We start from the raw sequence: 13484 nt of genomic DNA, 5'->3' as shown, positions 1-13484 counted from the left end.
TATCAGTTTGAACAGCAATCATAGCTGTGTTAGGAAGCCAGTGTGTGTGAGATTAGTAGATGTCTCAAACACACACACGACGAAATAGAAATAACACTGTAGATACACGTTTAGTGTAGAAATTCAACTCACGGCTGTCCTTCCGGTGTGTTTTCTGGTATGGCAATGGTGAAAGAAGCGTTGGTAAACTGTGGTGGCCGGGGCCCAGCAACCACAGAGACAACAGCAGGAGCACTACGACTACCCAGCCGATCAGCAGCCACCACTGTCAGCAGATACTCCCTGTCCCGCTGCAGAGGAAGCCCTGTAGTCCGTACATGGCCACTCTTCCTGTCCACTTCAAAACGACCATCACCACCTGCAACGATGAAAAGAAGGATAAATAAAAACAATTTATCAAGAACGGTTAAGGTCAGATCCATGTTTAGATGATCATTAATGATGATTAAACAAAGTGTACTCACAAAAATCACATGTCTTATTTCACATTAACTGTTACTGTTGAGTATGTGTTGAGAGTACTTTATGTTAACGATGATATGAACCAAATGCCATATCTCGATATTGTTTACCTGAATCATGATAAACTATATATATCTCGATATTTTATTTTTTTTGGTCAAGTAACCACAGAGACTGTAATTTACAGCCTTGAGTGCTAAATGCACTTTTATTAAGGATCAGCAGCACAGATGCATTAAAACAGTTGACTGAAGTTAAAGTAGCTGTATATTAAATTAAATGTGCTTAAAGCAAAATGAATGGAAGATACTTTTTTATGACCATAACAAAAATACAGATGTGAAAAATGCAAAAAGAAAAGAAAAGCAAGACTGGAATCAGGCAGATGTGTCTTCGTGAAGGATGCATTAATAAAACCACATACAAGATTATCCTAGAAAAACATTTACTTCACAATGCCAAGACTGTGTTTCCCAACTCAAAGTATTACAGCTGGACAACCTTTCATGCCACACAACCAGGTGAATCACGGTCTGGATGGAAGATCACCACATCAAAACAAAAACCTGTCATGACCAGCTCAATCTCCAGATCTAAACCCTGTTAAAAACCTCTATAGATAGATAGATAGATAGATAGATAGATACTTTATTGATCCCGAGGGAAATTCAAGCATCCAGTAGCATATACATACATTAAAGGTTAGTACTTGACATTAGGGGTTAGTACTTAAGCATAACTAGACTAATTTAAAATTAAATAGAGGCAACGGTAGATAAAGAAGACCATTATTATGGTCTATGTACATATATACTGTACAGGTGATCAAGTATGTACATATGTTGACGGTGGTAGCCAAACAAGGTGCATGAATGAAAAAGTGCAGGATGTGCAAAAACTGCTGAGACAGTGTTAACAGAATGGGATAAGAGCAAGTGTGCTTCCAAATGAGAAAAAGGCACATGTCCATAAAAACTATTCAGACTATGGTTGTGGTTGTGACCCCTGCGCCCTCAGCGAGATGTTGTACAGCCGGATGGCCCGGGGTACGAAAGAGTTTTTGAGTCTGTTGGTGGAGCAGGTCAGGGACAGTAGTCTGGGGCTGAACACACTCCTCTGCCTGCTCAGAGTTCTATGCAGAGGGTGAGAGGAGGAGTCCAGGATGGTCAGGATCTTGTCCAAGGTCCTTTTTTCTGCCACTGAGACCAAAGAGTCCAGCTCTGTGCCCACCACAGATCCTGCCCTTCGGATCACTCTATCCAGCCGTGCTGCGTCCCTTTTCTTTATGCTGCCTCCCCAACACACCACAGCATAGAAAAGGACACTGGCCACCACAGTCTGGTAGAACATCAGCAGCAGTTTCTTGCAGATGTTGAAGGACCTCAGCCTCCTTAGAAAGTACAGACGACTCTGTCCTTTCTTGTGGATGGCATAAGGACATCAAAAGGAAAGTGGATGGTCACAAACCATCCTACAAAGCTGACATTGGACAAAAAGTTCTAATATGCAGAGAGATCCAAGAGTATACAAGTTTACATATCAGCCACATATCCAAAATCTTTATACGAGAAGATCTGATCTGTAAAAGATCCCTCTATAGGATACCCTCCGGATACACATCTGTGACAGATCCTAGTACTGGATATCTTCCGTTTGCACATCTTTAACAGATCCTAGTGAAGGATATTCTAGGATACTATGGCAAATACAAACATCTGGAACAGATCCTGTCCGCACACAAAAACTGCTATAAAATTTTCATACATCGATTTTTTTTTCTGCTTTGTTTTTTTAAATCTTTTAAACAACTTCCGTCCTGCTCAAAAATACCAAACACGCAATCATTTTGAGGATTTTAACCCTTTGAATGAGTTGAATTATTTTAAATTATTTAGTGAAAACATAAATCATTAAAAATTTTCTATGAAAAATATTCCATAGGGCTTTGGTGGCACTTAAAGATCTTATGTCAAAAATTAGTATTAGTCCTTTTATTGTTACTATTGTAAATGGTAAATGTCTGTGTTTATATGACGCTTTTACTGTACCTGGAGTGATACCCATCATACATCACATTCACACACTGATGGCGGAAGCTGCCATGCAAGGCGCTAACCACGACCCATCAGGAGCAATTCGGGGTTCTGTGTTTTGCTCAGGGACTCCTCGACATGAGCTCGACACGCCGAGGATCAAACCGGCAACCCTCGGGCTACAAGACGACCACTCTACCCACTGAACCACACCGCCCCAGTAGCATCAAATACTCCCTCTGGTGACCTTTGTGGACAAAGCTGTTCTTTTATTAAAACTACATATTTTAATCCTACTGTGATTACATTTAAAAACATTTCATTTTTTAATGTCAACACTTCATTTGGAAGAAAATTAGTGATATTTGACATTTTTATTTGATTTTAGCAGGTTTAGCTGTTTTTCCATTGCAGGCAGATGCAGGAAATCTTGGTACTTTTGCGAGTTATATTATGGCATCATGGAACCACCAGGGGGTGCTAAGAGTGATCTTTTTGCCTGTGTGCGAAATTATTTCAGATTATTAAAATGTTAAATATTAAAATGTTGATTTAGATGTTGATTTGGATACTGATACTAAATACTAATGACATCAAATCAATGTTGCTAATCTTTGGCACATCTAAGACACTAATCACCACCAACGCCCCATCCCCATATTATTTATCTTATAGAAAATATTTTATGTTTTGTAGAATTTTTAATTATAAATCATTGAAATAATCAAACTGTGATTTAAAGGATTACAATAAAAAAATAAATAAATATTAAAAACAAGTGTTCAGGACTGGAGACAAAGGCAGATTTCAGCTCAGTAAGGCAGCTAAAGAAGTCAAGTGTCTGTACTCAAAGAAACTATTAAAATCAGCCATTCACCCTCCCCCAACACTACAGGAGATGGGGCCCCTTTAAAGCCTCTCCCCTCTATGGGTGAGAGCACCACCCCCCACCCACACACTCACACACACACACACACACTAACACTTTTCTCTGTCTTGCAGAGAGAGGCAAACAAACTATTCAAGTTTCTTCCTCCTTCCTGAAGTGCTGTGCTGATCAGCTGTCTTGCTGTTCACAAGCATCTTCAACTTCTCACTAGAGGTCTGCAAGAGTGGGACAAACAACAATTCACACACACACTCATTCCTAGGGAGATTTAGAGTGACCAATTAACCTAAAACACATGTCTTTGGATGGCGGGAGGAAGCCAGAGTACCCAGAGAGAACCCACGCATACACGGGAAGATCATTCAGACTCCACACAGAAAGGCCACTGCCCCCCAAGATTCGAACCACCTCCCATCCTAGGCTCGAACCAGCGACCTTTTTATCACCCCACCATGCCCCCAAGACAAATTCCTTTAATGTGCAAACTTACTTGGCAAAAAAGACCCATTTTTGATTCTGATTATGAAATTGTTTATTTGTTTTAGGCCCTAAAATTGTTTCAGTTGTTGCGGATACTGAGTTACTTAAGTTTAGCTTGCAGACAAACTGAGTGTCTACAACGAGTGAACGGCTGTTTCATTCATACTGGATTAAATATTTAAGATTTGTAAAATTTCTTTTGATTGTGTTTTTATATTTAATTTTTGGTGAAAAACAGTTATAAACTGTAACATAATTGTTCAATAATCACTGACAAACGATCAATAGTGTTTATTGGGATTAAAGTAAGTTAAATACATAATGGATGGGGAAAATTACTGTGAAAAGGAAAGTAAAACCAGGTGTTAGGAGTAAATGTGTTTTGTTTTTTTTTGTTTCCAAGTTTAGCACAATAGATATTTATATTAAGGTCTTAAATTGATCATATTTCTATCAGAATTTTTACAGAGTTCTTCTGTCCACCCAGAGCCGCCTATTGTCCCACACGTGTGCATGTTGTGGTTATGTTCACTTTCAATACCATTGCGCTGAACCCACAATGCACTTTGTCTGGTAGTTTGCTTCTTGCATTTAGTCTATTTCAAAAAGACTGAGACCTGCGTCTGTAACTACTAAGGGACTAATGATGGAAATAAGCTTTGTTAAAATATATAAGCATATTTACAATGTAAATGTGTATTAATATACAATGCCCCCCCCCTTTTTTTAAATAAACTCAAACTCAATTGTGAAGCTATTCACTAAGCATAGTTTTGTTTTGTGCTATATATGCATCTTCATGGACTGTTACTAAAGTGTTAAAAGGTATTTAAGGTTTAAAAACAGATAAATGGAATAGAATATAGAATATAGCTCCTTGATAGGAGATTGTGTTGTTACAGCAGCATCACACCAACAGGGACTAAACACAATTAATGAATAATCAATTACAAACCAGAAATCAGGAACCATTCACAATATTGCTCATGTGAAAAATTTATTTTAAAGTATTGGATGAATTTTGCAGTTTGAGATTGATGATGATGATGATGTTCTGATTACTGCTGGAAGGGAAAACTTTTCTGCTACGTTCAGTTCTTTCCTGATGAGGTTTCAGTCTGAAGTTCCTCAGATAAAATATGTCCACAACCACACAGAAACTTTATACAGAAATTATCAACCAGGTGCAGATTTATTTAAAGAAAGTTTCTAAAATTTTTCTCTCATTATCTAACTTTTCTCTGACTGTGATATTGGCTGTTAGCGTGAGGTAAAAATGGTCCACAGGAGTTTGGAGGATGGACATAAATACAGGGGAAATGAGAGGGAAGGCATCAATAACCAAATGATAGTCTGTCTTCTGATCACAAGATTGATTTATATATATTTTCTGTTTAGAGGATACAGCAGCGTCACCTTCATCTTTAATTGACTCAGACCCTAAAATAATGGGACTTTTTTAATAGTCTGTCAGAGCTCATCAATAATGTTTCAGAGCAGATTTTTGATTTAAGTCATGTTTTATGTCGCTAAGTTATTCTGATTTGTGAAAGGTAATCTGCAGGTTCACGTCTGAGGAAGAATATGACACCACTTTAATAAAAAGTAAGTCCCCATTTTAAAAAAAGAACATTTGTATGGTATGAGCATTGGTTGAAAAGAACTTTTACATATTGACATGTCTCTTTTTGTGTTCAAAGGAGCAACAGATACTTTAAAAACATTGAGAGAATCAAAGCTGTCAGAGGACAACAAAATGAAAGAGGCTGGCGGGCCGACGCCTCAGCAACAGAAAACAGGGTGAGTTGACTCACTTATGGATCACTGACATTGATTTTAAATTCCTTAGAATGTAACAGAGATTTCTGATTTACTTTTGTGTCACATTAGTATTATAGACAGTCTGCTGTGTTATCTCTGGATACAATAGCTGGTTTTTAATGTAAACTTTCAAAAAGTGTTCTTATTGACCCATAGCTGTCAGTCACTATGAAGACTGATATCTAACAAATGTTCTCTGTTTTAGCTTTTAAACACAGCTTCTGAATTTGCGCTGATCTGTTGCTCACTCCATTTGACCAGATGAGGAGTACAGATACCGTGAAAGGGCGCTTGCATGCCTGATGAGCGACAAGGAGGCGGACAGGGAAGACAAAGAAGTATGGAAAGTGTATCCACCTGAATGGACATTTTAGAGAGCTGTCAGCGTCAACTTGTCAAGCTAAAAAAGATGTCCTGTACGTTGGTGCATCGCAGAGGGCCCAGTGACGTGTACAGCAAGAGGCAGCCTCTGAGAAGCATCAAATGCATTTATTTGAAATGAAACTTCAGATTTTGGGCTTTTATTAAAAACAGTTAATAAACGAATAAAAATCATTGGTTTGTTTTTCATGTCTGATATATTTTCATTCATCAGTGCCGTTATGTAGATGCAAAACACACCTGATTTATTAGATACATACTGAAATATGGCAGGATTCACACACACATGATGCTTTAATGCTCAACAATGGGTGGGCCTGATGCTAAATATTATAGCAGCAATCAGTCACAAGGTAATGTACGGTAAGTCAGGCGATTTGATTGATTGATTCACTATATGACAACACCGCAATTTGCTTTGCACCTCTTACTCTGAAAAATGATAAAAGGAAGTGTTTTATAACATTTTTTACAAATGTCCTCTCCTTCGGGAAAAGCCCCTCCTTTTATAGAAACTTAGATGAAAATGCATGCTGCATCAATAACACATACATTGTCTTTAAGAGAAATTTACACTGGTAGACTAAGTGCTGGTAAAACTTTTCTGATAAAATTCAACACACTGTTCCAGTGAAGGCAACAAAGGAGCTCAGCTGAAGTTATGTTTGAATTTCAGACCTGGTTAGCACTACTACGCTGGCACATTAACTATTATTCTGTGGTTTTGAAATAGTAAGCAAGCTGTTTCAATAGTTCAACAGTTCCTAAACATATCCTGCTTTTTCCCACCCCAAACCCCACATAGTGATGTTGAAAGGTTTTCAGTGTAAGGCAAGGTAAGGCAAATTTATATGTATAGTACATTTTATGTACAAGACAATTCAAAGTGCTTTACATAAAACATTAAACGCATTGCAGTGGGGTGAAGGAAGCAATGACTAGTACATTATAAATAAAAAACACAAAACAAACTTTTAAAGAAATAATATAAATTAAATTAAGACAAAAAGAAAAGAGCTAGAATAAAATAGATAAAATGCAAGAAATACACCTCCAGTGTAGGGAATTTAATGGTTGTTTTAATAATAGGCAGTAAATAAAAGTTTTAACCCTGATTTAAAACTGCAGAGTTTCAGCAGACCTCCAGTTTTCTGGGAGTTTGTTCCACGTGTGAGGAGCATAACAGCTGATGTAATGATCCACAGGTTATGATTTGAGTGGGTCTCTGAAAAATTCAATGGGTCCCCAATTAAAAAAAAGAAAAAGTATTTCTTTCTGTTTCTTATATTCTTCTATTTCTTAAATGTTAGTGTTAAACTCCTTTGATGGTGATATGGTATGACATGGTTATAATTATTGGACATATTTATGTTTGTATATGAAATTAAAGAAATAAAATTCCAAATCTGAAAGGGTCACATACCAATAACAAACACCACTGATGTTTTATTATTAACACAGATCAGTCATACCATTTACCAATTCTGAATATTACTCTTCCTGTAACTGATGCCAATGTTTATTTTTTTATTATTATTTTTTTTTATTAGCACAAACCAATCAAACATCAGGCACCATAAACAACAGAAATGGTGATTCACCAATATGTACATCTATTAAGATAAATGAGTCAGTGACACAATCTGCATTCAGGCTGCTGGCATTTGATTTTGTCATTGTCTCCTCCTCCACTCACCTCCCTGTTCTCCACTTGACTCTCCTGCTTCCTCCACCTCACCTTTGCCTCGCTGTTCCACACCTAAGCCTTGGGCTACTACAGCTTGTCAAACATTCAGTCCAGATTTAAAGATGTAGTTTTTTTTTTTATCAGGAACTGGTGTAATGTGGTCTAGGTTTACAAGAATTCAGTGAAATAGCCCTTAGAGCATACAAGGAAAGAAAAAAAAGGAAACAACTTACCATCTGACAGAAAGTACTCCACTTCACCATTGTCTCCCTCATCCCCATCCTGAGCGTAGAGTTTGTACACCAACGAACCAGGAGGAGAATCAGGAGAAACCACTGCAAGGTAGGGTGTAGGAATCATGCTCCATTCTGGGATGTTGTCATTTACATCAGTCACAGTCAACTCCACTTTGACCAAGTACCACTCTGGTCCTAAAAGACAAGGGAAAAAAGAAGGTTGCACATTCAGGGCTGATTGTACAAGCTGGCAAAAATAAATAAATAAATAACAATATTAAAAAAAAGCTGAAGAAAAATACCAAAATTCTCACAAGTAACTCAAGGAACACGCCATTTTAAAACAGTCATTATAATCAATATTTTCTGTTTTTGTGAAGAGTAAAGATTATAAAAGCATAAAAGCCCCCAGTAAGAATCATATTACAAAATTATATTTCTCAGAGAAAGAATTACTTTTTGTCCATGAGGTCAATGTCGCTTAACAGCTTCAGCATCGTTCTGATTGCTCTATTCAATTACTGCCTTGGTTTACCTTCATTTAATAAAAATACACATAAAAAATTAAAATCCATGGTTTAATATGTTCCAGTAACCAAAAATACAGAAATATTGCAGCAAATCTCAACTCCAAATTAAGCAGAAGGACATTTAAATGGAGTATAAAACCCAAAATCCAAAGGAAATTTAAACAAAATGCTAATGGATAGCACAAAGGAGGAACACAAATAATAATATTTATGAGCAGAGAGTTGTTCTTAATTGGGATGTTGAGACCTTTTTTTCTCTCCATTGTTTGGAATATATTGGATTCTGGGTTTTGTACTCCACTAGAGATGTCCCAGCTGAAGTGCTGTTTCTTCTTTGTGATTCATATTCCAATTACCTTCTCCTAAAATATGCAGTTTGGCATACAATCAATATTTTAATTAAGTCCAAATCCTCAAAGTTAATCACATATTTTAAATGACAGTGTCAGCCATTACTTCATGTGCAAAATACGTTTTGGATCAGTGATGTAATGTCCAAGCTAAGCAGGCACCACCATTTTGATCTTGAATGTGTTTACATGACCATAAAATCAGTTAACTGTGAGTAATCAGATATATCAAAAATACATCACATTATGCTGTTTACAGTAAATTGTATAATGGCTTTTTGTGTTTAAGTGGACTCATTGTTATAAACTGTCATCTGCCAGCAATAAAGATGTTTTAAAGCCAGGCTGTTGTTATTGGTTTATATTTACAAGGCAAATAAAGCAAGTCTTTATAACAGCTTGTCAACCCTCACCAAGGATTCAACACACCTCCAGTATCATCATGCAGTTTCTTTAGTCTTGTGCTAATGGGTTTTCTTGATGAGACTGTGAACTCAGTCATTTAATTGTAAAATATCAAATAATATCTGTGACTGATGTCTATTTGATCATTTAAAAAATATACACATCCCCTCGCGTACCAAAGGTCCTTCCTGTGCGCTGCTGTCAGACTGTACAATAAAGAAAATGCCTGCTAGTCTGCAGACAAATAGACACTCAGATAATCGACTAGCAACTGGACTCTTGCACAACACACTCCACCTCGCTATTCATTTCACTGTTTTGCTGTTTTCCCTTTTGGGCTATTATATATTCTTATATGGATTGTCAGGCATATCATCTCTCTGTACATGTATAATCATAATTGAAGTTATATTTATTTTATTTTAATTTTATTTAGATTTATATGCTAACTATCTTATTTTCTTTTTTTTCTTTTTTGTTTTAATCAATGTCTTGCATTTTGTACTGTTTATTTTCCACAGCGTGTCTTGCTGCTGTCGTACTGCACATGTCCCCGCTGTGGGACTGATAAAGGAATCACAATTTCTTTTCAACAAATAGTGTTTAACACAAATTCCTGTGTTACAGAAGTCCATTGTGACTGTCCTCAGTCTTTCAAACTTCAAAGTTTAAATGTAGCCACACTAAACACAAAAGCATCACTAATAAATAATTTGTATTTGAATTTAATACTCCCACAATGCTGCACATACTAGGGTTGTCAAAATAATCGATTCTCAGATACTAATCGATTCTAAAATTTAGTATCTAGTTCGATATGAATTAGCATGGGTATCGATACGTAAATGCCACTTTAGTGTCTGCTGGTTCACAGGAAAAAAAAAAACAAAAACAGTCCTCTCTATCCATTTTAAACAGGCACTGTAGCCTATAATTAGCGAGCTTTTAGACCTCTCTAATGACTTTTTTTTTTTTTTACGATTATAGCGACACATTAAGCAACTTTTTCTAGTGTTATTGGAGACTTGAGACTGACAGGAAATCACAGATTATTTACTTTACTCAATGAGTCGCGGACCCCTCCCCCATCCAGAAGCACTCACAAGAGGCTCGTCTGTGGGCTGCAGCAGCCATGCTTGAGCTGCAGGTAGAGCAGGAGGTGAAGGAGGAAGAGAAGGAGCCTTCTGCTCCATTACCAGCCTGGAAATAAATTGCATGAAGCTGCTACTGGCTGATGATGCTCTGGCTCACAGTCGGATATTAATGCCTTTTAATGTAGACAAAAACATTTAAAAAGCATATCTGATTAAATGCTTTTTTTTAAAATTAAATAATTTAGTTTAAAAAAGTAGATAATCATAACTAGTTTGTTTGTTCTACTGTTTACCATATTTTCCTGACTATAAGTCCCACTTCTTTTTCATAGTTTGGCTGGTCCTGCAACTTATAGTCAGGTGCGACTTATTTATACAATTTAACAGACAACAGATTTAGTCTCACTCTAAGTTTCCACACCTCTGATCTTCTTAATCTTGGTGTACATTCCCAGAGATGATTTCAGTGTTGCCTTTACCACTTATTCTGCATTCAGGTTTGAAATGCGGTCATATACATCTCACTGTAGGGTCCACAGAGATCCGCTCCAGCTTCCACCTTTTAAGCCCTACGAGTCACAGAGCCTGGAATTCATTTTTCAAAATTATCTACTTGACACGAGTAGTATTTATGGACATAGGGGAGAATATTACTTGTGACCTCAGCCGGTCTTACGCTGTCCTATTCTTACCTTTGAGCATAGTTCCACTAATTTGAGGGTTTTCTGGATGATGTCCAATTTGTTGCCTTTCTTTCTCTTAGTAATTCAGCTCAAAGACGTGGCACTATATTTTTACTTTTTTTTGGTTGCTTCTATCATTTACATTGTGATGCCCACTTAACATTTATTGGAACACAGTAACAATGGACCTTAACATAAGATTTTTTATGCACAACTTCTGCCCAGGTAGCTTCTGACATTTACCTATTAGAATTACTTTTTATTTTTTTCCTTTTGAACATCTCCTAAAGTAATCTGAGTATATACAACTTGCTGGAAGCCTCAGGCACATCCAATATTTGCTGGGAAAATTATACACTACTCAGAAAAAGTTTGGGATATTCAACTTTCCAGTGAAATTTATAGAAAATGTCAAAACTTCACTCATATTAAATTATTGATGTAGGATATTTAGAAAGAATCTTGCAATGGCAATTCCTCAATGTCAAACAGTTGATCGAAACAAAAGCTAATGATAGTGGTGGGTATACCACAACATAACGTGGCAATGTGTCAATAACTTGTCATGTGTTAGGTTTCCTCCTGGTCTAATGATGTCAAAATGTGAACAGTATGATGAAGGGGACTCTTTGGATACAAGTAGTCATTGAACAAGTACGAGTGGTCCATCCGTGGTTCAGACACTTCCTTTATTTTCTTTTTTTCTTTTTTGTGGTTAAATCACCTTCTTAGAGTGTACGGTTCTTATTGCGTGTTGTGCAATAAGAACAGTATTTTCAGGACTATAAGTCACTCTGGAGTACAAGTGATTGTCATGAAACGTGTAATGAAGCGAGAGAGAGAGAGAGAGAGAGAGAGAGAGAGAGAGAGAGAGAGAGAGAGAAAAGAAAAACAAACATATAGTTGCCCTGGACTAGAAATCTTATTTATTTAGAAAATTATTAAAATCCAAGACTAAGAACAAACATTTAATGTGGAAAGGCAAGTTAATCAACTACACAATAGCCCACGGAACAACAGGCTGCATATGTGTGCGCTATGTTAAGTAACACCAGGGTTTCCTCCAGGATTTCTTTTCAACTGTGAGGGAGAATTGGTCTCCTTGTAAACACCCGACTGAGGTGCCGAGAAAGTCCTAAAATGTATACATCACATTTGGCATTTAAAGACACCGACACCCCTGCAGGCACAACCCCGTCCAGCCACCGACAAAGTTTCACGTTAAATATGAAATAACTGAGTCAATTGTTTATTGCACTTAAAGACACAGACATCCCCCGCAGTTATTCCCACTCCGCGTGGAGAATAAATTGAACTAAAACAAACTTTTTTTAATGGCTGGGTTTGACATGGTGACCCATCAGAAGAGCCAGTAGATGTAGATGGAAAGAGATGGGTCTCGTGATCTCTGCAGTTGCTCCTGCAACCGAGCCCCATATAACCAATATCTGCCATCAGTGTTGCATTTATAATACTAGTCTCTCTTTTTTATTTATAGACTGCAGAAAATGATAAAAATTTGATATAAAAAAAAAAAACGCCAAAATATTAGTTAAGAAAGCTTTGATTTAAAACACAGTCTTTCCTTACTAAAGACGGAAAACTGACATCCAGTTACTGAAGACACTGCAGCACTTATGAACAATGAACACATTTTGAGAAGTTATATAGTAAAACTTAGCTTTAGAAAACAAGTTAACACACATTCCTTCATAACATGATAATTAAACTTGCTTAAAGTTGTGAGTGCCAACTTTTTCCTGCAGAAAAAACAATGGTAACTCTGACATTTATATGGCTGTTGAACAATGCAGTCTCAATTTAACTTCACGTGTGATTTAATACTTCATGTAATAAGGATAAGATGTGATATCAGCTGGCTTTTCAGCCACGCATTTTGTAAGGAAAATATACCGCAAAGAAAGAAACTGCTATCGTTGTGGCCCAACATTCGTAGTGATGACCACAACTACAAACATCAGGCACTCTTGAAGCACAACAAACTGCACAGACAAATAGCTAGCCGCATTTCAAAGTAAAAGATCAACTGAACAGTCTGCACACAAGAAGGAAAAAAGGCAAAAGCAGTGTTCAAACACAGATAAAACAAAAGAAATTATACATTTATATATATATAGATTTAAAACAACACAGATTTTATTACGTTACCATGGTTTCTATTGATCGTTTGTCTCCCTACATTTCGTTTGTCAGTGTGCAATAAGAAGATACAAGGGAAGCATCACCCAGAAGAAACTGATGAGGCCATTAAAGCATCTCAACCAGTAATTATAATCAGTGTAGTGCAATGCATTGTAAACAGCAATCATAGTGACACTGGTGAAACACAGTAAGGTTCCACACAGCCCTCATCAGTACATCCTTCTTCTCATTCACACTTACGCAGACCGAACAGCAGCGTTCACTTGTCAC

At 36.9% G+C, this 13484-nt stretch overlaps 1 protein-coding gene across 1 annotated transcript in view; it reads right to left on the bottom strand.

Moving 5' to 3' along the window:
* The window catches only part of si:ch211-186j3.6 (neural-cadherin), a 384844-nt gene that overhangs the window by 271452 nt on the left and 99908 nt on the right, over positions 1-13484 (bottom strand). Inside the window, exons 2-3 of the mRNA XM_041985518.1 lie at positions 7987-8184; positions 133-358 (exon numbers count right to left, since the gene is read on the bottom strand). Of these exons, the coding sequence (XP_041841452.1) occupies positions 133-358; positions 7987-8184 (424 nt within the window). The remainder of the gene's footprint in view (positions 1-132; positions 359-7986; positions 8185-13484) is intronic.

The sequence above is a fragment of the Melanotaenia boesemani genome, chromosome 1 (assembly GCF_017639745.1).
Source record: "Melanotaenia boesemani isolate fMelBoe1 chromosome 1, fMelBoe1.pri, whole genome shotgun sequence".
Lineage (NCBI taxonomy): Eukaryota > Metazoa > Chordata > Actinopteri > Atheriniformes > Melanotaeniidae > Melanotaenia > Melanotaenia boesemani.
This window is presented reverse-complemented; position numbering and strand designations above follow the sequence as displayed.